At 47.4% G+C, this 26774-nt stretch overlaps 1 protein-coding gene across 1 annotated transcript; it reads left to right on the top strand.

The window, feature by feature from the left end:
* The first annotated feature begins 1728 nt into the window (after positions 1 to 1728).
* LOC138283634 (nuclear apoptosis-inducing factor 1-like) lies at positions 1729 to 25466 on the top strand. Its single transcript, XM_069221572.1, has 4 exons — positions 1729 to 2155; positions 2477 to 2607; positions 5703 to 5785; positions 25370 to 25466. The coding sequence occupies exons 1-4, from the start codon at positions 1729 to 1731 to the stop codon at positions 25464 to 25466; spliced, it is 738 nt and encodes a 245-aa protein (XP_069077673.1).
* The last annotated feature ends 1308 nt before the right edge of the window (positions 25467 to 26774 follow it).

The raw sequence follows: 26774 nt of genomic DNA, 5'->3' as shown, positions 1-26774 counted from the left end.
GCCATTAATGGCTCTGGGAGTGGGGGCCACAAGACCCCAATCCCATGTGTTTGCACAGCCGGGACCCAGGACTTGGGGGTCCACAGGTCCGAAATTGGTCCAGAAGGGAGCTGCATGCCGCCTACCATTTTTATGAAGGCCAGGCCCCTGGGGTTGGGGTCCCCAGGGCTGAAATCAGCCCGGGGAATGGGCAGCATGGCCTTCTCCCCTTCTGGATATCATCTGGGTCCTGGGGGATAGGGTCTCCTGGGCCAAAATCAGTCTGGGATGGGGGCTGAACCCACCCTCATATTTGGCCAGGCCCTGGAGGATGGGATCCCTGAGGCTAAAATCAGCCTGGGGAGGAGGGCCTTGAGCAAACCCTCCCCAAAATATATATAACAATCCACCACCCAGAACCCGCCCACATGGGGGGGGGAGAGGGAGTGGTATATAAAAGGAAACATGGGAAAACAGCTTTTTATTTTTATTTTCCTGCGGATCTAAAATGTTTTTGGCACCAGCAGGGTCCCTATGGTGACCCAAACACAAGGTCTAAGGGTTCAGGGTATTCCTACCCTGCCCACTTGTCTTTTGTTTCGTGGGACTCAGCTGAGTCTATGCCCAAAGATGGCTGCCATCACTTCCTGGTTGAAGCGGTGGCAGCCAATCAGATCTCATCATAAGATCTGTCGGATCCATGGAGGATTTGCATCTCTAGATGTATATAAATCTTTTTTCTTTAATAACTACTAAATGGATTTACACCAAACCACACAAAAGATGTTTCTGGACCCAGATCTAGCTTTCTGCCAACTTGTTTGATAGTCTGTGGGGCATGGGGAAAACATGATTTGGTACCCCCATTTTTGTTGGCCCCCTTTGAGGAATCAGCCCAAAAGATTGAAGACAACAGCTGCAGTGAGTGGCAAACTAGTTTTGAAAATTTTGTGAAGATTCGTCAAACGTTGCCAAAGTTATTAGCAAAACAAAAAACAGGTTTCCTATGGAAATTAAGTCCTAATTATCACATTTCATCCTCTTTTCTTTACTAAAAAACCTGGATTACAATCCTTGTTGCATTTACTCAGAAACACAAAATGTGTGAACTTAACAACCACGCTGCAGTGAGTCTTCAGGACATGCTTGTGGCTAATCACATGAATATAGGGAAAAGACGTGAAACAGAAGTAAATGAGGGCATGAACATCTATCTGACATATCTCAAGCACTACTGGGTATTTCACAAAGAAAACCCTTCTGGCCTCCCTTTTTCCTCTCAAGCCCTGACCCCAGCAAAGTTGAAACAGTCTTTTCAGGTCTCAGTAACAAAATCAGAAGTAATTCATTTTCTAATGCTAGGTAATAGTGTTCCCTGACTGCCTGATAAATGTCCCAAAAAAGATATAGGGCTAGATGTATGAAGGTTCGCATTTGCGAATACTAAATAGCGATTTTTACTGAATTGCTAACTGGGATTCGCAAAATGGGTTGCAGAATTTTTTGCGATTTCTTAAAATTCGCAATTGAAAATAGCGAGTACCAAATAGTGATTCGGTAAAACAGAGAATCAGTATTTGGAAATCACAAATTGCGATTTTTACACTCTGGAACAGCTAGATGACATCACAACTAGGAAGTGAGTCAGTGCATGCTGTTTTCAGAAGCATGAGCCACAGGAGCAGGCAGGGAGACCAAGCACAGCACCAGGGAGGCACTCAGGGGAGTCAGCCAGGACCAGAAAAAACAATGGCCAATGATGGGAATGGGAAGGACAAAGGAGAGAGAAAGCAAAAACTGAAATTCAGCGAGGAGGAATTGGAGGTACTCACAGAAGAGGTGGTCAAAAACCATGACCAGTTATTTGGCAAACACTCACTACAGGTCCCAGAAAGTGAGAAGAGGGAAATGTGGATTGACATCCAGACCAAAATATGCGTGGTGGGTGTTGCACAGCATTCCATCAAGGAGATACGCAAGCAATGGTACAACTTGCGATCAAGTGCCAGGCAGAGGGTAACAAGCAGGCTGAAGGAAGCAAGGAGCACTGAAGGAGGACCACCCACCCAGACACCATCCACCCCCATGGAAGACATGGTGGAGTCAACACTGCCACCTGAAGCAGTTAGTGGTGTCACTGAGATTGACATCTCAGGCACACCCGGCGCCAGCAAAGGTAAGAGCAGTTATGATTTGAATCACCACATGTGCATGTAAAAATGCCCCTTAGAAAATTGCAATAGCACTATACACAGTGATAAGTAGTACATGCCACATGTTCCATTCAACACAGCAATGCCTTAGGGGAGTGGTAGTCCATACCCCCAAAAGTGTACCTACTACATAAATAGCAATATAGTGTAAAACCAAACAGAGGAATTACACAACAGACAATTAGAGACATTATGCCAGGGGAAATGTTTATCATGAAAGTAACTGTGAGATTACAAATCTAAGCTGAACACCATGAATGATATGCTGCGCATTGTTGTTGCAGATGTTCCGGGCCCTAATGCAGCAGAAAGTGTACAAGCACCAACTAGATACAGGGCAAGAGTGCTATCCCTCATTGAGTTTACCCTGGACTCCGATGAATTGCAGGAAGAGGTACCTACACCACCTCCAGAGGTTAGAAGCATCGACAGACACCAGTCCCTGTTCTAGCGTCAGTCTACTCCCCTCAGGGGGCGTCAAGAAGAAGACTCAGTGCACAGAGGAAGGTGAGGGCCCATCACTGTTTGGTGGCCTTGAGGCATCCATGTTGAAAGTGCAGTGCCTGCAATGTAAACACATGAGATCAATGCACAGCAGTTGGTGTCTATCCATCACAACATGGGATCAATGCAAAGGCAGTTGGTGTCGCTCAATAACAACATGTGCAAGCTGCATGTGGGGCAGCAAGCCATAACAGAACATGTAAGAGAGATGACAAATGCCATTAGGGAACTCTGCACTGTAATGCAGCAGGAGCATGTCACCCACCGTAGGCACCATCACCAATTGATGAGCATGTTGGATGGGTTCAGCAGATCTGTCAATCGGCTCACTACCACAACTGCTTTGGTGTCCCATTGTACTGTGTGCATGCAAGTGGAAATGGCACATTGCAGTGTCCAATGTATTGGAGACAATGCAGACAGCCTGGAGTGCTACAAACAGCGAACTGGGTGGTGGGGATAGTGAGGAGCTCTCTAGCCTCAGCAGTGTCACAGCCCCTGTGATGGATCCTAGGCGTTGCAGTTCCAGACACAGTACTGTCTATGAATCCACAACAAGAGGTGCCACTGAGACCACTGAGCGTTCAAGTGGAGTGCATGGACGTAAAAGGTAATGTGGAGAAGTACAGGGGGCCTGCATATCATGTAGCAATGCATTGATACTATGGTGTCAATAGTGTCACACTGTAATTGGACCTGATTGTGCATTTTATATACCTATGTCCTATTAACAGATATATTACCTGGAGTCAAGGCAATAAATGTGATACCTACAGCAATAAATGAAAGTAGACGTGTGTTGTCATTACTTACATCAGAAATAGTGCGTAATCTCAGCACGTCTTTGTCTGCCCTCTGCTGCACTGGTTCTGTCTGCTGGGTGAAGGGGTGGCAAGGAGTTGTCATCCTCATCAGAGTCTGGCTCTGTGGGTTCCACTAGTATGCCTCTTGTCGTTGCAATGTTTTGCAACATTGCACATGTGGCCACGATTTTGCAGGTGTGCTCCCCTACCCTTGTGCAGGCATCAGAAATGACTCTTTGGCTGGCCAAAGGTCCTCTCAATCGTACTACGTGTCCTCCTGTGTGCTGCATTGTATCTCCTTTCACTTGGCATGGCAGAATTGAGATAGGGTGTTAAGATGAAAGACCGCACTGCATTTGCACTGTCTCCTAGAATGACAGGAGAGTAAAATGAGTGATTGTTATCTGTGACATCACATAGATGTTATGCAACATTGTTCACTGTTACATTACCAAGTAGGTATCCTTCGCCAAACTCCCCAGCAGGAAGTCTAGTGTGTATTCCACTCTGTCCGAAGATGTAGGAATCATGTGTGCTAACAGTGTATCTGGCCACAAGATCCATTATCATGTTGGAGGCATTGCATATGACCTGTTAATGGAATGTGTACTCATCCTATTCTGATATACATATTCTGTGGCAGATGGTGGACAGATTGCTACATGTGTCCCATCAATGCAGCCAATGACATGTGAAAATTGGGCTTCCTGGTAAAATAAAATTTGTATTTTTGCAAACCCTGTGGGATGTCGGGAAATGCTAGGTGCAGCTGGAATTTGGTTAACATGGCATTTAGGAATGCATTAAAGAAGCGTGAGCGCACACTTTGAGATGCACCTCCAGCTGCTGCTATGACCCCTTGATAGCTTCCTGAGGCTACGAGGTGCAAGGAGCATAATACCTGCACAGGAGTGGGTATGGCATTGGTTCTGTGTGTGTGTGTCGCTGCAGTAGGGATTGTAAATCAGCTATTAAGTCAAGTATTATGGCAGAGTTCAATCTGTACTTGTCAAAAATCTCCTCCTCTGTCTGTTCAAATAGGATAATGCGCACATTAAAAATGAGCTCCTGTCTCCTCCTCTCTCCTCTCAAACCTGCCACGATCTTTATCCTCCTCGCCATGATGTAGAGTGCAGCCATTGTTGAAAAGAGTGGATACACTCTGGGCCTCTTTATATATGTTGCACCTGTTTACTACCTGATTTCAATTTGTGGTGAATTGCACATGCAAAAACTCATTTTGCGAATGCTTGATACATTGATTTGCGATTCGGTATTTGCGTATCGCAGTCTGCAATTTGCAAAATGTAGTCGCTATTTTAAGGAATCACTATTTTAGCGATTCCTTAGTGTTGCACCGCAAATGCCTCCCATTCATCGTGAAAGGCGATTTTGCATTCGCAAATGCTGGAATTTACTGATTCGCACCGTTTGCAAATGCAAAATCCTTTGATACATCTAGCCTATAGATCACCATCAAGTAGGCCTTTGGGCAAACAGTTGGAAGATAGAGGGCTGAGGAGTAGAACAAGGCCCTGATTTTGTGATGGAGGAGTTCTCAGTACAATCACATTAGAATCATGTGATTCTTCAGTGACATTCTAATTTTGCAGATTATCTTGGGGAGATGAAGCAGGAGGAACGCCTTAACAATTGCCTAGTAAAGTCCACAAGTGATGCACCCCAAAGACACAAATGGACTGCATATGGTATTCTCCTAGGAAGAAAAAAAAAACACATTTATTACTGAAAAGCTACAGGTATTAGCTAGATGAGCGAGAGAGAAACACATTCTCTGTTGTCAACTCTTCATTTCTAGTTTTTTTGCAAATAATGTTCTCCAGTACATATAAAGATGGTTGAACCATGTAATTGCATTAAAACATTAACATTATCTTGCAGCTAGGAGGCACTCCTGGTGCAACTGCATGCCTAAACCTCCTTTCTTTCACCACTCAGTTTACTTACAAAGATCATTGCTTTGATGTTACTCATGAGGACCAACAAACATGAGCAATGGGAGATATGTTGTGAAGACTAGAAAGATGACCTTCTATTCTATGTTGCCTTTTGAAGCAAGACTATCTTACAACGAATATTGGTCGTGTTGGTTTAGAGACCTTAGATGTCGGAAGAAATTCCACGCATAGGAAATGATCATAGATTGTTTATTTCAACTTTATAAATCCGTTTATAATTGAAGACAGCACACGACCCTTGCAATGGCCCGCTTGGCGAACAGCAACTGCTGGTTGTCGAACACACCCTCGGAACGCGGCGTGCAAGGTAAGGTTCCAACATGAAATCACAACATAACACCATTCCCCCTTAACACAAACAAAGGACTGAAACAACACTTAAAGTATAAGAACAGAATAACTGGAACAACCCACTACGACGTAAAATGGAAAAGCATGCTTCTTAATGATGAAGTATACAATGTCCTTTGTTGCAACTCAAAAAACAGTGTAACACTGAGGTTGATCACTAGTTCAAAACATAGGCCCTCATTACAACCCTGGTGGTAAATCCCGCTTACCACCGTGCAGAAGACTGCCAACATAACGCTGCGGACGCGGAATTCCGCTACAGGTATTACGACCCACAGCTCGGAATCTGCCACAATACAGACACCCACACAAGTCCGCCACACCAAAGGTCAATGATAAACTGGCAATACCAAAACTGACACCGTCCCGCCAACAGGAATACGCCCACACTATCACGACCCACAAATCAACTCGGCGGTCTTTCAATCGTGGTCAAAATACACACACATTTACAAAACACAACCACATTGGACAATTCGAAATACACACACCTGATACACATACACACACCACACCCACACCACTATAAAACACACACCCACCTTACCCACAAACCCTTACTACCAGAAATTTAAAGCAGGCCAGAGAGATACACTACCTTAAACAACAGCAGCATCCACAGACACACAACACCATCACTTACACAACATTCACGCACCTCAAACAACACACACCAATACATCCCTTCATACATAACAACAGACACCACCTCACACATCACCCACACCACATCATGGCACCTCAACAACACCCCAGGTTCTCTGAGGAGGAGCTCAGTGTCATGGTGGAAGAAATTGGCCTGGTAGAGCCACAGCTATTCGGATCACAGGTGCAGCAGACATCCATTGCAAGGAAGATGGAGCTATGGCGCAGAATTGTCGACAGGGTCAACGCAGTGGGACAGCATCCAAGAACACGGGATGACATCAGGGGAAGGTGCGTTCCGTGGTCTCCAGACACCAGATTGTAGTACAGAGGACTGGCGGTGGACCCCGTCCCCCACAACTTACAACATGGGAGGAGCAAGTCTTGGCAATTCTGCATCCTGAGGGCCTCGCAGGAGTAGCAGGAGGACTGGACTCTGGTAAGGCAAATATTTTCTACCTTATCCCGCCCACCCCACCTGCATGCCATCACATATCCCACTCTTACCCTCACACCCATCACCACAACAGCCCACAGATACCCCACCAACACATCCCAAAAACAAGCTGTGCATGTAACACCAATGCATGGACCCCCATCACCAAAGCATGACTAGTACAGATACCCACACAGACCCCAAACCAACTATCACACAAGGACCAAGCCAGGAATGCAAGCACTGGAGTAGAGGGTCACAGTCACAAGCCACCACAGAGCCTCCCCCCTTAATCCCTTCGCTGCCAGGCCTTTTCCCTCTCCTGAGCCAGGCCTTTATTTGGCTATTTGGGGCAGTTCGTGCTTAGGCCCTCATAACTTTTTGTCCACATAAGCTAGCCAAGCCAAATTTGCGTCCTTTTTTTCCAACATCCTAGGGATTCTAGAGGTACCCAGACTTTGTGGGTTCCCCTGAAGGAGGCCAAGAAATTAGCCAAAATACAGTGAACATTTTTTTTTTTTTATAAGTGGGAAAAAGTGGCTGCAGAAGAAGGCTTGTGGTTTTTTCCCTGAAAATGGCATCAACAAAGGGTTTGCGGTGCTAAAATCACCAGCTTCCCAGCTTTCAGGAACAGGCATACTTGAATCAGAAAACCAAATTTTGTAACACAAATTTGGCATTTTACTAGGACATACCCCATTTTTTACAATTTTTTGTGCTTTCAGCCTCCTTCCAGTCAGTGACAGAAATGGGCGTGAAACCAATGCTGGATCCCAGAAACCTAAACATTCCTGAAAAGTAGACAATATTCTAAATTCAACAAGGGGTCATTTGTGTTGATCCTACAAGGGTTTCCTACAGAAAATAACAACTGAAAAAGAAAAATATTGAAATTGAGGTGTGTGATGGGTCTCTCCACTCCGACCCACACTCTTCCCGGACTTGTGCTGACTCTGCCTTTGTTGCACCGGAGCTAGCCCAGGATCACAGTGCTGGCATTGGATGCCTCACACCACCGCGGGAGCTGAGGGGATTTAAAAGACAGCTTACTTCCCTTCAAGAGGAGAGCGCCGGGAACAGGAGCTGGGAGGCACCGGAGTTCGTGGAGGGAAAAGACGCCAAGACGACCAACGAAGACGCCGCTTCGTGGAGGAACGGAACGCCGCCGGAATCGGGACCGCCAGAAACCCTGGAAGACGGCTGCTAAACCCGGGGAGCCGAACGAAAGAGCCGCCACTCTTCAGGAGAAGCGTGGCCTCTCCAGGTACGGGGTGCGGGACAAGGGGGACCGGGCGGGAGACGGGAGGCGGGAGGTACGGAAAGGGACAGGAAAGGGGCAACACAAAGGAATGGCACGGGGAGCACTGGGAGGAAAGGAAAACAAAAGGGGGGGCAAGAAACGGGGAGCACGGGGAAGAAAAGAAGACAGACGGGAGAGCGAGAAGAAGAAAGAACAGCAAGGAGAGATATATATATATATGAACCCAGAGAAACAGAGACAAAGGGGAAAACAAGAAAACGATAAGAAAGGAAGGAAAAGACAACAAGGACAGGAAGAGAACAGCACCAAAAGAGAACCAGGGAAGAATAAGGGAGAAAAAAGGAAAAGACAAGAGAAAGATACTTAGTGAAGGAAAGAAAGGGAAGAAAACCCACGAAACCCCAACCCCACACTTACCAGTGCTTTATTCTTCTTTTTCCACACGCTTCCCGCGAGGTCCTGAGAGAGAGAGAGAGAGAGAGAGAGAGAGAGAGAGAGAGAGAGAAGAGGAAGAAGACGCGAGCTGTCATTAAGAAGGAGAAGACGCGACAATCTATCTGCCCTAAAACTTTCATATAAGACTGATTTCTATATCATACTCATTCAACCAAATAAATTACACCTTCTAAAATAAGGAAAACCCGCGCAGTCTGGTCACTGTAACAACCATCCTCGTACAAGGTGAAAAAAACATACATTTTTCACTACGTTTTACTCTGTAACTTTTTCCTGCAATGTCAGATTTTCGAAAACAATATACTGTTACGTCTGCTGGACTCCTCTGGTTGCGGGGATATATAGGGCTTGTAGGTTCATCAAGAACCCTAGGTACCCAGAGCCAATAAATGAGCTGCACCCTGCAGTGCGTTTTCATTCTATACCGGGTATACAGCAATTCATTTGCTGATATATAAAGAGTGAAAAATAGCTATCAAGAAACCTTTGTATTTCCAAAATGGGCACAAGATAAGGTGTTGAGGAGCAGTGGTTATTTGCACATCTCTGTATTCCGGGGTGACCATACTAGCATGTGAATTACAGGGCATTTCTCAAATAGATGTCTTTTTTACACACTCTCTTATATTTGGAAGGAAAAAATGTAGAGAAAGACAAGGGGCAATAACACTTGTTTTGCTAATCTATGTTCCCCCAAGTCTCCCGATAAAAATTATACCTCACTTGTGTGGGTAGGCCTAGCGTCAGCGACAGGAAACGCCCCAAAACGCAACGTGGACACATCACATTTTTTTTAAAGAAAACAGAGGTGTTTTTTTCAAAGTGCCTACCTGTAGATTTTGGCCTCTAGCTCAGCCGGCACCTAGGGAAACCTACCAAACCTGTCCATTTTTGAAAACTAGAGACCTAGGGGAATCCAAGATGGGGTGACTTGTGGGGCTCTGACCAGGTTCTGTTACCCAGAATCCTTTGCAAACCTCAAACTTTGGCTAAAAAAACAAATTTTTCTCAAATTTTGGTGACAGAAAGTTCTGGAATCATAGAGGAGCCCCAAATTTCCTTCCACCCAGCGCTCCCCCAAGTCTCTCGATAAAAATGATACCTCATTTGTGTGGGTAGGCCTAGCGCCCGCGACAGGAAATGCCCCAAAACGCAACGTGGACGCACGACATTTTTTGAAAGAAAACAGAGGTGTTTTTTGCAAAGTGCCTGCCTGTAGATTTTGGCCTCTAGCTCAGCCGGCACCCAGGGAAACCTACCAAACCTGTGCATTTTTGAAAACTAGAGACCTAGGGGAATCCAAGATGGGGTGACTTGTGGGGCTCTGACCAAGTTCTGTTACCCAGAATCCTTTGCAAACCTCAAAATTTGGCTAAAAAAACACGTTTTCCTCACATTTTGGTGACAGAAAGTTCTGGAATCAGAGAGGAGCCACAAATTTCCTTCCACCCAGCGTTCCCCCAAGTCTCCTGATAAAAATGATACCTCACTTGTGTGGGTAGGCCTAGCGCCCGTGACAGGAAATGCCCCAAAACGCAACGTGGACACATCACATTTTTTCACAGAAAACAGAGGTGTTTTTTGCAAAGTGCCTACCTGTGGATTTTGACCTCTAGCTCAGCCTCCCCCAGGGGGGGCAGAAATGGCCTAAAATAAATTTGACCCCCCCCCGGAGCGACCCTTGCCTACGGGGTCGCTCCCCCTGCGTGACATTGGCGCCCAAAAAAAATCCCCGGTGCCTAGTGGTTTCTGCCCCCTTTGGGGCAGATTGACCTAAAATCGGCCAATCTGACCCCAAGGGGGGCAGAAATGGTCTAAATACAATTTTCTCCCCAGGGGAGTGACCCTTGCCTAATAGGTCGCTCCCCATCTCTAAAAAAACAAACAAAAAAAAACACAAACAAAAAATTTGCCCTGGCGCCTAGAGGTTTCTGCCCCCCTGGGGGCAGATCGGCCTACTAACAATAGGCCGATCTGCCCCCAGGGGGGGCAGAAATGGCCTAAAATAAATTTGGCCCCCCACCCCCCCAACTCCCCTCCCCCCCACCCCCGGGAGCGACCCTTGCCTACGGGGTCGCTCCCCCTGCGTGACATTGGCACCAAATAAAAAATCCCCGGTGCCTAGTGGTTTCTGCCCCCCTTGGGGGCATATTGGCGTAGCAAAAATCGCCGATCTGCCCCCAAAGGGGGCAGAAATGGCCTAAATACAATTTTCCCCTCCAGGGGAGCGACCCTTGCCCGGGGGGGGGGCAGAAAAGGCCTTCCAAAAAAATGCCCCCCCTGGGAGCGACCCTTGCCCAAGGGGTCGCTCCCTTATGACAATAAAAAAATAAAAAAAACATCCCTGGTGTCTAGTGGGTGTTTCAAAAGCCGGATTGCAAGCAATCCGGCTTTTGAAACGCTTGGAGAGACTTCAAAGGGAAGGAAATACATTTCCTTCCCTTTGAAGCCTCTCTGGGCCTCCCCCATGTGATCGAAAGAGAAATGCAAAGCATTTCTCTTTCTCAGCTTCCAGCGCGATAGGGGAGGCTCTGTGATTGTCAGCGTGCCCTCGCGCGCTGACGTCACTGGGGGGTGTGGGGGGGGGGGGTCTGGGGTGGAAGGGGAAGGGCTTCCGGTCCCTCTGGGCTGTGTGCCTAGGACGTAATGGTTACGTCCTGGGCACAGCAGCACTGTGCCTCAGGACGTAACCATTACGTCCTGGGCACAGAACCGGTTAAGGAAACACCACCACAGCACAGACCCAGCGGGCACATCCCTCTGTCCCCAGGACACGCCAATCAGCAGTGTGTCCACCACTACAGGGAACCCAGGCAACCCCACCAACCCAAGAAGATCAGGGACCTGGGGGCAGTGGCAGTGGGCACACGGTTCAGGGGATAAAGGCACAGGACAACAGGGAAGCTGGGAGGACTGCTGTGCGACAGGGGGAGGGTCAGGCCCAGGGAACCCACTCTCCACGAGGCACTCTCCAACAGGAGACTATGGCAACAGTACTGGACAAGTTTCAGGAGACCCAGGGGCTGCAGGAGGAACACTACCTTGGGATCAGGGAGGACTTGAAGTCCATTAACAACACTCTGGTCACCATTGCAGGGGTGCTGCAAGACCTTGTCAACACCAGGAGGGACACAGTGGCACAACAAGGGGCCCCTGACACTAGCCTGGACGATGAACAGCCCTCCACCTCCGCCGGCGCTAGTGGACAGGAGGCACCGCCACAGGATCACGACACCAGCACACTTCAATCACAAAACAATCTGGAGTCAGTCTGTGCTTTCACAAATGTGTAATTACAATAACCATGGAATATAGCAATGTCAATTTACTTGTGCACATACCAATGTAACATAGCTGTAGGCCAGGAGGAAACATAGCAGAGGGCACAAAGTGGGACCCAGGTCTGTGAAATGGAAAGCCAAAGTGGCAAGTCAGGGTCCATACACTGGGTGAAAATGACAGACTTATGCTAGCTCCAACAAATGTATGAGATGTGGGAGGCAGTGACATCTTCTTACCTTTGTCTCACTGGAAGTATTGCATGATTATGTTGTTTCGGTTGTGGATATCCTCTTCTTCTGCCTCCTCTTCTTCACTGTCCACAGGCTCCACAGCTGCCACAAGACCACCATCTGGCCCATCCTCCTGCAGAAAAGGAATCTGCTGTCGCAAAGCCAGGTTGTGCAGCATACAGCAGGCCACGATCATCTGAAACACTTTCTTTGGTGAGTAGGGATCCACCTGTCAGATGGAGGCACCGGAATCTGGCCTTCATGAGGCCGAAGGTGCGTTCGATCACCCACCTAGTTCGCCCATGTGCCTCATTGTAGCGTTCCTCTGCCCTTGTCCTGGGATTCCTCACTGGGGTAAGTAGCCATGAGAGGTTGGGGTAACCAGAGTCACCTGCAAATATCGAGGGACAACTGTTAGACACACACTAACCGTTAGGGACAACCCCATATCCAGACACCTATTCACAGTATTGGGTCCTTGGCCTCACCTATTAGCCACACACAGTGCCTCTGGAGTTGCCCCATCACATAAGGGATGCTGCTATCCCTCAAAATGTAAGCGTCATGCACTGAGCCAGGAAACTTGGCATTCACATGGGAGATGTACTGGACTGCCAAACACACCATCTGCACATTCATCGAATGGTAGCTCTTCCGGTTTCGGTACACCTGTTCACTCCTGCGTGGGGGTACTAATGCCACATGTGTACCATCAAAGGCACCAATGATGTTGGGGAGATGTCACAGGGCATAGAAGTTACCTTTCCCTGTGGGCAAATCCTCCACCAGAGGGAACACGATGTAGCTGCACATGTGTTTCAGCAGGGCAGACAACACTCTGGACAACATGTTAGAGAACATTGGCTGGGACATCCCTGATGCAATGGCCACTGTTGTTTAAAAGGAACCACTTGCCAGGAAATGGAGTACCGACAGGACCTGCACTAGAGGGGGAATCCCTGTGGGATGGCGGATGGCTGACATCAGGTCTGGCTCCAACTGGGCACACAGTTCCTGGATTGTTGCACGATCAAGTCTGTATGTGACTATGATGTGTCTCTATTCCATTGTCGACAGGTCCACCAGGGGTCTGTACACCAAAGGATGCCGCCATCTTATCACCTGCCCCAGCAGACGTGCCTTATGGAGGAGAACAGCGAGCAGAGAGTCAGCCAACACTGAGGTATCACAAATTGTTATTAGCTGAAAATGTATTAATCCGCAATGTACCTGTAACTGTGTGTATTCCAGGCCTAGATAGGTGTGACGCAGTTATTATTAATGCCATGTGGCCCCCTGAAATGGCGGCTGCCTGACCTGTAAGGTGGGACAAGGGGATATGAGGTAACTGCGCTGGCGTTCTACACCGTCGCGGTGGGTGGTCAAAGACCGCAGCGCAATTCAGCATTGGTTAACATTGGGCCCTATGGGTCCCGGGAGCAAATGACGATGTACACCGGCGGTGACGGTACGCACCGCTGCGGCCGTGACTGCCATTTTCTGTCTGTTCACTCACTTGATACCTGACCATCAACAGGGGAGGACCTACACTGCAAGTGCTGCTGTGACCTCAGTCTGGAAGCTACGATGGCTCGAGTGTCTGGGGAAAGGGCCCCTGCCTTCACTTCGGAGCAGTTGGAGAAACTAGTGGATGGGGTCCTCCCCCAGTACAGGCAACTGTACAGTCCTCTAGACAAACAGGTGAGTACACTGTGAAGATGCTGAATGGGCAATGCCTGCTTTGAGTGGTGTAGCTTGAAGAAACACGGGGGGACTGAGGCCTACATGTGCAGATGCTGAGTGTATGTGCGTCATGGTGTGGGTGGGAACTGGTGGGCAATGAGTATGACGGTCCGGCTGGGTGAGTAATGTCCTTTCCCCCTGTACCATTCCTCTAGGTCAGCGCCCACCAGAAGAAGGATATTTGGCGTGCCATCGCCAAGGACGTCTGCACCCTGGGGGTCTACCACAGACGGAGCACCCACTGCTGTAAAAGATGGGAGGACCTGCGCCGCTGGAGCAAGAAGACGGCGGAGGCCCAGCTGGGGATGGCCTCCCAATGTGGAAGGGGTGCCCGTCGCATCATGACACCCCTGATGTTCCGGATCCTGGCAGTGGCCTATCTGGAGTTGGATGGGCGCTTGAGGGCATCACAGCAGCCACGAGGGGGTGAGTACACTCTCATTCAGCTGATTCTGCGCGCATTACGAGGTGTCTGGGTGGGGTAGGTGGGCAGTGGGTGCCCCTAGGCCAGGGCGATCTTGGTAGGCAAGGTCCCTTGTGAGGCAGGCTATGTGGCACCCCAACCCCACTAGTGGTAAGAGCCATCTACACCTAGTCAGGCTCCTGTGACTTCCAGGTGTGCAGCAATTGGGCTTAGGCCTCGTACCCCATGGTCGTGTGAAAAATCTAGGAACTGTAAGTGCATGGCGAAGTGCAGAGGGCTGCTCCCTGTCTGTTGTGTCTGCCAACGGTAGTGGTGTTGCATGCACTGAACATGTCTTTCTTCTGTCTCCCCCCCCCTTTTTGTGGTCTCCCTGTTCTTGTGTGCAATAGCATCATCAGGCGGAGGAGCATTGGCACCGGAGCAGGAGGGAGGTGCATCCCACTTGGCCCTGGAGAGTGAAGCAACAGAGTCTGAAGCCACCAGTGGGATGGAGGGCGAAGGGAGCTCCACGACAAGGACAGGAGCAGAGACCAGCAACTCCTCCTCTGATGGGAGCTCCCTTGCGGTAGCAGGCACCTCTGTGCCCACCGCATCAACAGGTACAGCCGCCACCCCCCCTACCAGCACCGCCCTCCCAGCAGCCCCTCAGCGTGTGTCCCGTGCCCGCTCACCCAGGAGGGTGGGCATCTCCTTCGCCCCAGGCACCTCAGCCCCTGCCCCAGTCAGCCCTGCTGCCCTCAGTGAGGAGGCTATTGACCTCCTGAGATCCCTCACTGTTGGGCAGTCTACCATTGTGAATGCCATCCAGGGTGTTGAGAGGCATTTGCAACAAATAAATGCATACCTGGAGGGCATTCATTCTGGCCAGGCGGCCTAACACAGAGCATTTCAGGCTCTGGCCTCAGCACTGATGGCAGCCATTGTCCCTGTGTCCATCCTCCCCCTCCAACCTCCTCCACCCCGACCCAATCCCCTGTACCTCAGCCTATCCCAAGCACACCATCAGACCAGTATGCACACACATCAACACACAAGAGTGGCTCAGGCAAACATAAGCACCACACATCCCACAGGCACTCACACAAGCACCATACCCATGCACACATACCAACATCCACTTCCTCCACTGTGTCCCCCTCCTCCACGTCTCCCTCCTCCCTCCCAGTCTTGTCTCCACTCACACCTGCATGCACTACATCCTCAGCCACTACCTCCATCACCAGCACGCCTATCACCACACACCGCTGACGTGCAATCACCACCCCCACTACCATTCACACATCCCCAGTGTCCTCTCCCAGTGTGTCAGTGAGCCCTCCTCCCAAAGTACACAAAGGCAGGCACACACCCACACAACAGCCATCCACCTCACAACAGCCTCCAGCCCATGCACCATCACCCAAATTCAGCAGATGTACACCTCCTACAACCGCTACCTCTTCCTCCACTCCCAAACCCCCTCCATCTACCCGTCCCAGTGTGTCTAAAAAACTTTTCCTAGCTAACATTGACCTCTTCCCTACACCTCCCCCCTGTCCTTCACCTAGGGCCAGGCTTTCCAGGTCCCAGCCCAGCACCTCAGCCACCACATCCCCAGGTACAGTGGTGCCAGCAACTGCAGGGCCATGGAGTTCACCACCCATCAGGGCTGGCAGTGTGCCATGTAGCGAGGGCAAGGACATTCCGCCACCTGCCAAGGTGAAAAAGGTGCCCACATCCCAGAGGGAGAAGCCGAAACTACCAGCCACCAAGGGCTCTGCGAAAACGAAAGGGGATAGTGGCAAGACAACAGCGCCACCCTCAAAGGTGGGGAAGGGCCAAAAACAGAAGGGCAGGTCAGGAGAGGACATGGTGGCACGGACTGAGGGACCAGTGTCACACCTTCTGTCCACGTCCACGCCAACCCGTGCGGCAGCGAACACCGCTAGCTGCACCGCCACCTGCACCGCCACCTGCACCATCACCTGCAACGCCACCTGCACCCTCACCGGCACTGCCTCCGGGACGTCTACAGCCCCGGTGGGCAGCCGTCCGAGGCTGCAGGAGACATCCTGCTTTCTCCCTCAGCAGGTGCTGACCCATGCACCGCCGCCAGCCCCACCGCCAGCAGTGCCGCCAGCAGTGCCGCCACAGACCGCGCCGCCAGCACCGCCGCCACAGACACCGCCCCAAGCACCGCCAGCGGCCCCGCGACGTCCTCGGACAGTGGCACCACCGCTGACATGCCGACCATCCCCAGTGGTCAGTCATCCGAGGCTGGAGGAGAGTTCCAGGACCCTGGGCAGCTTCCATGAAGCATTACTGTCATCACTGTTGGCACCTGCAGGCGGAAGGCGAAGCCGCAGCAGTGTGGGGTATGTTGCTGCCTCCATGGCGTATCATGCTACCTGTATCTCGCCAATGTCGTGCCACGCATACCCAGGTGAGTGAATTGTACCGACCACACTGCACGTGAAGCACTCTGGACACAAGGCCCCCTCCAGAACCAGTGGAGTATCACATCCACTACCTGAGTCCTTGGCAGGATGAAGCACTCTGGCCAAAAGGCCCCCTCCAGAACCAGTGGAGACTTATCCACTTGAGAGACTGTGGCTTTGCACTCCCCATGATAATGCAGTGGGAAAACCACCCACTGGAGAGACTTGAGAGACTGTGGCTTTGCACTCCCCAGGATAATGCAGTGGGCAACCCACCCACTGGAGAGACTTGAGAGACTGTGGCTTTGCACTCCCCAGGATACAGCAATGGGCATGGAGCCCCCTCGTGCAGCAGTGGTGTTGTTCATCTGGCTGAGGTGCCCCCCCTCCCCCTGAGGTGCCTGTTTCATTTCGATCTGATGCCCCTGTAGTGTTCTCTCCGTTTTCAGTCAGGTATCTAGTGTGGGCTTCGCCCATGCATTTGGGGCCCAGTGGTCCACAGACAATGATTGGTGCACTATCCGGACTTGTGTAGTTGGTGTACATAATTGTATATACTGGATTTTGAACTTTGATAATGAGATTTCACATGATTACATTCGTTAAAATCATTTCCTTTTGTCCTTGCGTTCTTCAAGGGGGTGGGTGGAGTGTATATGTATGGTTGCTTCATGTATTTGTATGTATGGTGTTGTGGGTGAGGGTGGGGGTGGGGTGTTGCATGTTGCGTGTGTGTGTTACACTCTTTTTCCTCCCCCCTCCCCTGTGTTGTAGGTGCAGTACTCACCGTGGTCATCGCCGCCGTCTTTGGTGCTCCAGCATCAGCAGTATCTGCAATTCGGGCTCCATGGCGTCCTGGTGTTTTCCCTTCTGTGTACTGTTTCCGCCGTGGTTTTGTTCGCGTTGGTTCTGCCCTGGAAAAGGTGGTGGATAGCCGTCTTGAATTACAGTGGGCGGTACTTTGTCTTCCGCCTGTCTGTTGGCGGTTACCGCCATGGTGTTCGTTGCTACCGCCGTGGCGGTCAGAGTGTTAAAGTGGCTGTCTATGTTGGCGGTTTCCGCCATGGTCGTGATTCCATTTTTTTCGGCTGGACTGTTTGCGGTATTACCGCCACTTTAACACCAACGCCAGGGTTGTAATGAGGGCCATAGTCTTTCAAGCATTCAGGTAACATTATGCATCTACTATGGAATTGTCTGACACAGCAGATTCCACATCAGGAGTTTGGTTTGCAGAGCATTCATTACCCACACCAAGGTCACTGGCAACACAGTCACCACTCCCTGATACACTATTGCCATCAGAAACACTTCTCACACTACGATCCTGATAAGGCTCCCTACTATGGTCGAAACCTTCCTTTTCCAACCACCAACTTGCAATTTCACCTCAGGATTCCATGGGCAAATGGACCTCTCTTTTCCCCTCAGAAGCTGAGTCTTTAACTAAAGCTGCACTTCTTTTTCTCCACCATTTCCCATTCTCAACCATGATGGCATGCACTCTGGTGGCAGAGAAAAGTTTGGAAGTGCCTCTCTTTTTTCCCGGGGGTCTTCTTATTTTCAAAATATCCCCCACACAAAAAGGAATGTTTTTAGTCCTATGCGAACATCAATATTTGCCTTGCTTTTGGATTGCTGTTTTAAAACTCTGGGGGTTATTCTAACTTTGGAGGAGTGTTAATCCGTCCCAAAAGTGACGGTAAAGTGACGGATATACCACCAGCCGTATTACGAGTTCCATAGGATATAATGGACTCGTAATACGGCTGGTGGTAAATCCGTCACTTTTCCGTCACTTTTGGGACGGATTAACACCTCCTCCAAAGTTAGAATAACCCCCTCTATCTTTAATAGACTCTGCACTACGCAATCTACCCGCTGCCTCCATTTTTTCTAACACCCACTTGGGAGAAAGGTCACATGAAGAATGTCTACCCCTCAACAAAATAAAAGGAGGAACTCCTGTGGTTTAATGTGGCATATTGTGATAACCCCATAACCTATCACGTACAACACTGTTGATATCCTTCCTTCCTGCAACAGCTACTTGAATACTTTCTTTAATCATTCTTTTCACCCTCTCCACCATGCCATTCCCTTGAGTGCTGTATAAAGGGACCGTAAGGTGCTTAATGCCTTGAAAGTTTAGAAATGTCTGCATTGTTCCAGATTTAAATTGCACTCCACTATCCGTAACAATTGATTGGGGATACCCTTCTCTGTAGAATAAGGATGTAAGAAAGTCAATAACAGTTACCATATTGGATTCCTTCAAAAACTTACACTCTACCCATTTGGAATGGTAATCCACTATAACCAGTGCATATCTCATGGTAAATCTAACATTGGCCCCACAAAATCCATACCTAATTTTTCCCATGTCCCCTTAGGAAATTCAACTGGACACAAAGGAGTGTTGTAAACTCTCAGCAATTTAACCGCATGGTTACATTCAGGACAACCTCTTACCCACAAATTGATCTCATCACCCATCCCTGGCCATCAATAAAATGCACAAATCCTTTTTCTTGTGCTGGTCATTCCAGAATGACCATGATGAGCCAGAATCACCACTCTGTTCCTGAGACTACTTGGTGGAATAAGCATATTCACACGTAACACTAAATCGCCCTCTACAGACAATACATCCTTAACTTTATAAAAGCGTTTCACATCACTTTCCATATTTCTCTCATTTGGCCAACCCTTGATGATAGCAACTTTCTATTTACTCAGCACATTATCTCCCTTCCCACAATCCAGCCATTCCTACAAGGAAATAGTTTTATCCAGTACAGTGATACCATCCACCAGTCCTACTACACGCAACTTCCTCGTCAACACGCTCACCCCCTGACTTTTGATGGGACATCTAGACAAAAAGTCAGCCTAATATTCTTATTCCCTGGTATATGCCTTTCTTCAAAATTGTACTCATACATTCTTGCAAACAACCTGTCTAACCTGGGACTGGCCTTCTCTGAATCCTTATCAGTAAGCAAAGACACAAATGGTTTGTGATCAGTAACTAAAGCAAATTTTCGTCCCCACAAGTATGTAGCAAAATGTTTGGTTGCCCACACACACACACTAATGCTTCTCGTTCAATCATGCTGTAGTTATGTTCTGCAACTGAGAGACACCTTCTAGCAAATGCAATTGTACTTTCCTTGCCATCGATGAATTGCGACAAGACTGCTTCTAAACTGACCCACTGGCATCAACTGTGACAGCTGATTTCTCCCCATCCACAAAAGGGGGTAACCCTGAAGTTTCCATAACTAGTTTTTTAAAGTTAGCAAAAACTTCATTCTTCTCTGACCCCCACACAAATTCAGTTCCCTTCCTTAACAATCTCCTGAGAGGTTCAGTTTGCACTGCAAAATTTTCCTTGAACCTAGAATAATATTCACACAATCCCAAAAATGATCTTAGCTGTTCCTTATCTTGGGGTTCAGGACTCAACTTAACTGCATCAACCAATTGTGACTTGGGACTGATGCCATCATTAGACAGTACACGACCCAAATATTCCACCTTAGAAGTCATAAACCTACATTTCTCCTTTTTAACTGTCAGGCCACTGTTTTCAAGGATACCTAAAACTTCATCCAGAACTACTAAATGGTCCTGCCCATTTTCAGTGAAAATTAGAATGTCATCTTGATAGGCTAAAACATGTTTGTTCCTACCAAACGGTTCAAAGATAAGTTTCTGAAACACCGACACAGCAGATGCCAAACCAAATGGCACGCGTAAGAATCTGTATGCGCCAAATGGTGTATTAAAGGTGGTAAGATCTCTAGACTCACTACACAGTTCTATGGTATAGAAGAATTTTGCATTCCCCAGTGGTGCCAGCAGTTCCTGTATCTTAGGAACCAGAAAACAATCCACCAAAATATTTTTGTTGAGCAACCTCAGGTCCACACAAAGTCGCAATTCCTCATTTCTCTTTTTGGCCATGACAATTGGAGAAATCCATTCAGACGAATTGACATGCTGAATAACTCTGAACACAATTTGTCCAAATGTCCTTTCAATTGGTCCTTGACGCTCAACGGAATATCTCTCACTTTACCTACATCAGAGATTGCATCTTTCTTTAGAATGATCTCATGTTTGAATCCCTTCACAATGCCTAGACGATCTTCAAAAAAACATTTACGCTTCACAATAATTTCATCTAAGCAACTTGGTGCACTGGTCAGTTCAACCAAGGATATAGGATGAGCAGTACCCGGTCTTAATATCATTCCTAATGAACCTTTGTCCTTCCATCCTAACATATTATAACCTTTCTTTGCCATGTAAACTTTTGACATTATTGACCTATCCTAGAATTGAATGGTGGTCTCAAAGAAACCCACAAATCAATATTGTGTCCCCCAAAAGCAACGGTGCGAATATCTGGAGTTGACAAGGAAACCAAATCCCAATTTGACTTGCACAATGTTTCTGTGATAATAGAAACTGGTGAATCTAAATCAACCTTCACATTCACCTTGCAACTGTCAACCAGTATGTTACAAACAGAGTTTCTTGTAGATTTGCATCCCCACAACACAACAACTTCTCTTGAATGCGTTTGTCAAAGCAATAGACTACAATTTGATCTCTAAAATAATTATTCAAGTCACCATCAAACGTGCAGCTAGACGCTAATACCCTCAATTCAGCCAAATAAGAGTCAATAGATTCAAATTGCAATTGTTTCTTGGTGGAAAATCTGTGTCTCTCCACAATAATGCTTGTTTCATCCTTAAAATGGCTTTCAAGTTCAATAAGAGCTTCTGAGAAAACATCCAAATCTGAAGTTGAAAATTCCGTTTGGCTGAACATTTATCACCATCAATAGCTGTCAAATAAATATCAAAATTCTTAAACCAATGTATCCATTTGTGTTTCCTAACACCTGCTTCAGGTAAAAATGGTGGAGGAATATTGGCATGCTGCATGTTGTAAGACAAAATGTAACTGCAATACTATGATACAATAAAGTGAGGGAAACAAAATCCCACTGCAATTGCTTGTACAATATTCGTTTTGAGAGTTTGAAGGTCAAATCTGAGCACATGTAACAATAACATACTGCAAAAATGTCTCCCACAAACGTTCAGGTTATTTTCTAAAACAGGTTGGTCTTGTTTTGACAAAATGATGAAACGTTCACAAAATATGGCTGCCAAAGTTATTCAGGTTTATTTTTAAGGTTGGTTTTGCACACTGATGACATCAGCACTTCTCGATAACCAGCAGGGCTTTAGAAATGAGGCAGGCCAAATGTAATAAAGATCCAGAAATACGGCGCCACATACAGAGATTAGCTGAGATTTCCCACAGCAGGAAACACACTCACCGGAGTGTCTGATTATTGTAGAGTGGAGCGTAACGCAGGGCAAAGGGCATACTGGTGCTGTCTACACATCACGTAGGTAAGGTTCTCCTCGTTTCCAGAATTCCTGTGATGTCGGAAGAAATTCCACGCATAGGAAATGATCGTAGATCATTTATTTCAACTTTATAAATCCGCTTATAAGTGAAGACAGCACCCGACCCTCACGACGGCCCGCTCGGCGACCAGCAACATCCGGTTGTCGAACGTGCCCTCAGAACGCTGCGTGCAAGGTAAGGTTCCAACATGAAATCATAACATAACAGGACCCCAACATTTCTCCCAGTGGTAGTTGAAAGAGTCTGTATGTTTGAAATGCTGTATCTGTTGTGAAGAAAGTGGTAGGTCAGCTTGGATTTGCACAGCAAGATAAGACAGAGTGCCCTACATCTTTCTCCTATTAGAGACAAAAGGCTCATATTATAACATCAAGAGCAACAGATATTCTTAGGTAAATATCAAAACATTTGAGAGCAAACCAAAAGAATGGTTCTTACAAGTCTGAGGACCTGGAAGGGAACTTAACCAATCAGAAAATCGTCAGAAACTTTCGAGGACAGAGGAGAAAACTCAGCTGGTTAAAGGCAATGCAACCATGTAATAGGTCGATGAATTTAACATGATGAAGGGAGAAAAGAAAATTGACAACTGTGAGAAGCTGAATGATGGATGATAGTCTGCCAGTGAAGGTGGGAACCTAGCAAATACAAATGTTGCCAGGCGAGAAAATGCATGTGCTACGTCCTGAAATATTGTTTTGCTCAACTTAGAACAACACTGCCTGTGGGGTCCATAAGTGGTATGTACAGTGGGATGAAATGTTGTTGCCTCCCAGATCCCAAGCATGACCTGATCTTCCCCATTACGTACAGCAGAGTCCTGGCAGATGCACTTCTTTTGCCTAAAGAGAAAGGGGTTCCTGGAAATGTTTGGGGCAAATTTTGAAAGATATTATTATTCGTAACAACTCTTTTTCCCGCTGAGAGTCATACAGTTTTGTTATGCTGTCCGCTTCTCCTGGGCCTGAACCGCTCCAGTAGGCCTTTGCGTCGCCACCCTTGATCTGAAGGGAGGGAAGGTGGGTATAAAGCACTCAAGGCATTTTTAAATAAAAACAAACAAATTATAATTGCTAATTTACCACACCTCTTGTGGAACCTGCATTTGAGGCAAGTAATGTTGCGCTTTTCCACCAAAGATCTACCTAGACTTTAAGTAATGTCTGACACTTAAGGCACATTCATATTAAATTAATCTAATCTTTATTTTGATCCATTACACTGTTCCTCTATTGCCAGACAGGCACTAAACTATGCATCATTTGAAATGCTCCTTACACCGGACAGCTGCTACTTCTAAACTCTATAAAAACAGATAAATAACAATTATTACTAACCAGTTTAATGACACTTGTTGCTAATTTTGATGGGAACCGAACTTGTAAACTTCAGGTCACTGGAAATTACAACTTCTAATGTTAACTTAATGAGGCTTACCACAAGGGTGTGCTACTTTGCTCTAGCTTCATTTTAAACCAGAGGTGTAAACAAAACATCAGCATTGTCTTTTTTGGTAGCACACCAGCACTGTCCGACACCTGAATAAACTGAGCAAAAACATACAGTCTAACAATATGACCAAGCTTACTCATACAGTAATGGAGATCTAAATAACACCTTCTTGCACATTTGTACCATGTAACTATGTTTCAGGACTGGTGTTTCTGTGCATTATTTGCTGCTGTGTACTTAACACTCATTCTCCCATGGTTTATATGGCCCTGAATCAAAGAAAAGTACACCTGGCTATACACATCTCTTATAGTCAGGGCCACTGGAATTATGCGGCCACGGCAATTTTCAGACAGTTATAGATTTGTCACTTTTGCCACATAATCCATCATCTACTGCATAAGTTATGGCGCTAATGCGGCAAAGCACAGGGAGGTCCATTGTTTTCAATGGGAGCGTCATCTTAACGCCAGCCTTAGGCAGGCATTAATAATGATGCTAAAAATGGCGCAGTGAAATCTAGTAAATTTAACTGTGCCATTTTTCTGGGCCTCCCTATGTGGGAATGACCCATTGGCATACGGTATGCCTGGCGCAGGTATAATGTGGCACAGAATGTACAAAGTGGCACAATGCTTGCATTGTGCCACTTTGTAAATATGGCATGTGGGAAATGCCACCTTTACGCCACATTTGCGTTAAAAAATTACACAAATGTGGCACAAGGTGGCTTTAGGGGCATCATAAATATGCCCCTCTGTTTCTAGCTCAAACAGTTCAAATGTTACGAAGAAGACAGTGTCATGTGTTGCTGCGCAGTGGGAGGCCCTTTGCAAAGGTTGACTTGTCATGTTTCTGCTGCTTATTTCTATAGTTGGGTGTTATACTGGTACTAATGAGGTGCAACCAATGCCCAGGCAGTGTTAAGTTTAAAAATGAAAAAATGAAAACGTAATATCATCATAAAATGTGCCACATTAAGCCACATCATCTGCCTTTTCTTTCCGCATAATTTACTCAACTCTGCTGCATAATTTGGCCCTTCTCTGCTGCAAAATTCTAGTGGCCCTGCTTATAGTATTGGTACTACATTTGATTTGGGCATCGTTGCGTGAACGTATTGAATCCAGGGGCGTTCCTGGCCATCCAAACAAGGAATGGTTTCTATTTAAAAGGAAAATACGTGTTCCTAGATGAGGTGTCACGGTGCAAGAAATGCATGCAAATATTTCTGGGACCATACAAGAGATGTCATAGGAGTGCAGCTGACTGCCAGGAGAGTAAAGGAGAAAAGTGGTTGAGAAAAAAAAGGGGGCTGAAAGGCTAGTGAGAAAAGAAGGAGAAAATAAATTAGAGTTCCTGTCGAGAAAATTACCACAAAAGTTAGAAAGGAAAAGACTGAAAGGAAGCGAAAATGAGATTAGTTCAAAGGCTGAGGAAGAAAGTGAAAATGACGAAAAAAGTGAAGAGGAAGTAAGACATTAAATGGCGTGGACGAATTGAAAGCAAGAATAAAGGGAAAAAAGTGAAAACGGGAACGGTGGAGACTGAGGACAGGAAGAAAAGAACACAAGAGAATAAACAATATCAAAGGGGCACAGTAGATGTTGAGGCGGGGGGGGAGGGGGCAGAAAGCTACAGGATACCTGGGAGCATGTGCCCTTTCACCAGCAACATGCCAGTTTACTTGGCAAAATGTTGTATGAAATGTAAAATTTTATTTTCTATTTTATAAAGAATTTTGCAAGCGGAGAACGCCCCTGATTCCTTCTTGCAGGACTTGGACTTCCTCCCTTCAATTGTTCGGTCTGTGGAAATTCAGGCAAGTTTTTAGCCCCCTCCAATTTAAAATTTCACCAGCCGCTATTGCATGGATGTTGATTCCCCAAAATGTTAGGTGCAGCAGAAGTGACTACACATGCAGTTTGACCCACTAGGACATCACAGATAGAGATATTACACATTAGGCCTGGTGCATTTCAGAAAGTGATGTTTGTAACCTTTGACTGATAATATTACAGGGCGTGAAATCACAGATAAAAACCAAAATCAGTGCACAATTAAACAACAAATTTAGGCCCTCATTATGACATTGGAGGTAATTCCCGCTTACCGCCATGCCGACTGCCGCCAACATACAGCGACCGCGGTGGTATACCGCTACCCATATTATGACCCACACATAGCAATCCGTCACTATACAGACACAAACACAAGTCCGCCATCCCAAAGGTCAGTGATAAAATGGAGGTAGCAAAACCCACACCGTTACACCAACAGAACTACGCCCACAACATTATGACCCACGAATCACTGCAGCTGACATTCAACCGTAGTAAACCATTGGTGGTACATACCGCCGCGCTCACAATACAAACACACATGCAAAACAACACCACATTGGATAATTCAAGATACACACACCTGACACTCATACACACACCACACCCACACACCCACAACACTATGAAACACACACACACATTACCCACAATCCTTTACAACTACTAACCATTGCCAACAGAGAGAGAGAGCCACACCAAGAGCACCAGAGCCGCAGAACACCATCACCCATACACCATCCACGCGCCTCACAGCACACACCCCAACACATCACCCCACACACCCTCACACACACCACTCACACTACACCCATGGCACCACAAAGACACCCCAGGTTCTCAGAGGATGAGCTAAGGGTCATGGTGGAGGAAATCATCCGGGTAGAGCCACAGCTTTTCGGATCACAGGTGCAGCAGACATCCATTGCAAGGAAGATGGAGCTATGGCGGAGAATCGTGTACAGGGTCATCGCTGTGGGACAGCACCCCAGAACAAGGGATGACATCAGGAAGAGGTGGAATGACCTACGGGGGAAGGCATGTTCCATGGTTGCAAGACACCAGATGGCTGTACAGAGGACTGGTGGTGGACCCCCACTCCTCCCCCACAACTAACAACATGGGAGGAGGATGTCTTGGCAATACTGCATCTTGAGGGCCTGGCAGGAGTAGCAGGAGGACTGGACTCTGGTAAGTCAATTCTCTATTACTATCACCCCCTCTACCTGCATGCCATCACATCCCCCCCACCCCTAACCTCACCCCCGCACCCAACCACCTCACATACACCCCACCATCAC

Source organism: Pleurodeles waltl, chromosome 3_1, assembly GCF_031143425.1.
Source record: "Pleurodeles waltl isolate 20211129_DDA chromosome 3_1, aPleWal1.hap1.20221129, whole genome shotgun sequence".
Lineage (NCBI taxonomy): Eukaryota > Metazoa > Chordata > Amphibia > Caudata > Salamandridae > Pleurodeles > Pleurodeles waltl.
Note: the sequence above shows the minus strand (reverse complement) of the source record. Positions and strands in the feature narration are given on the sequence as shown.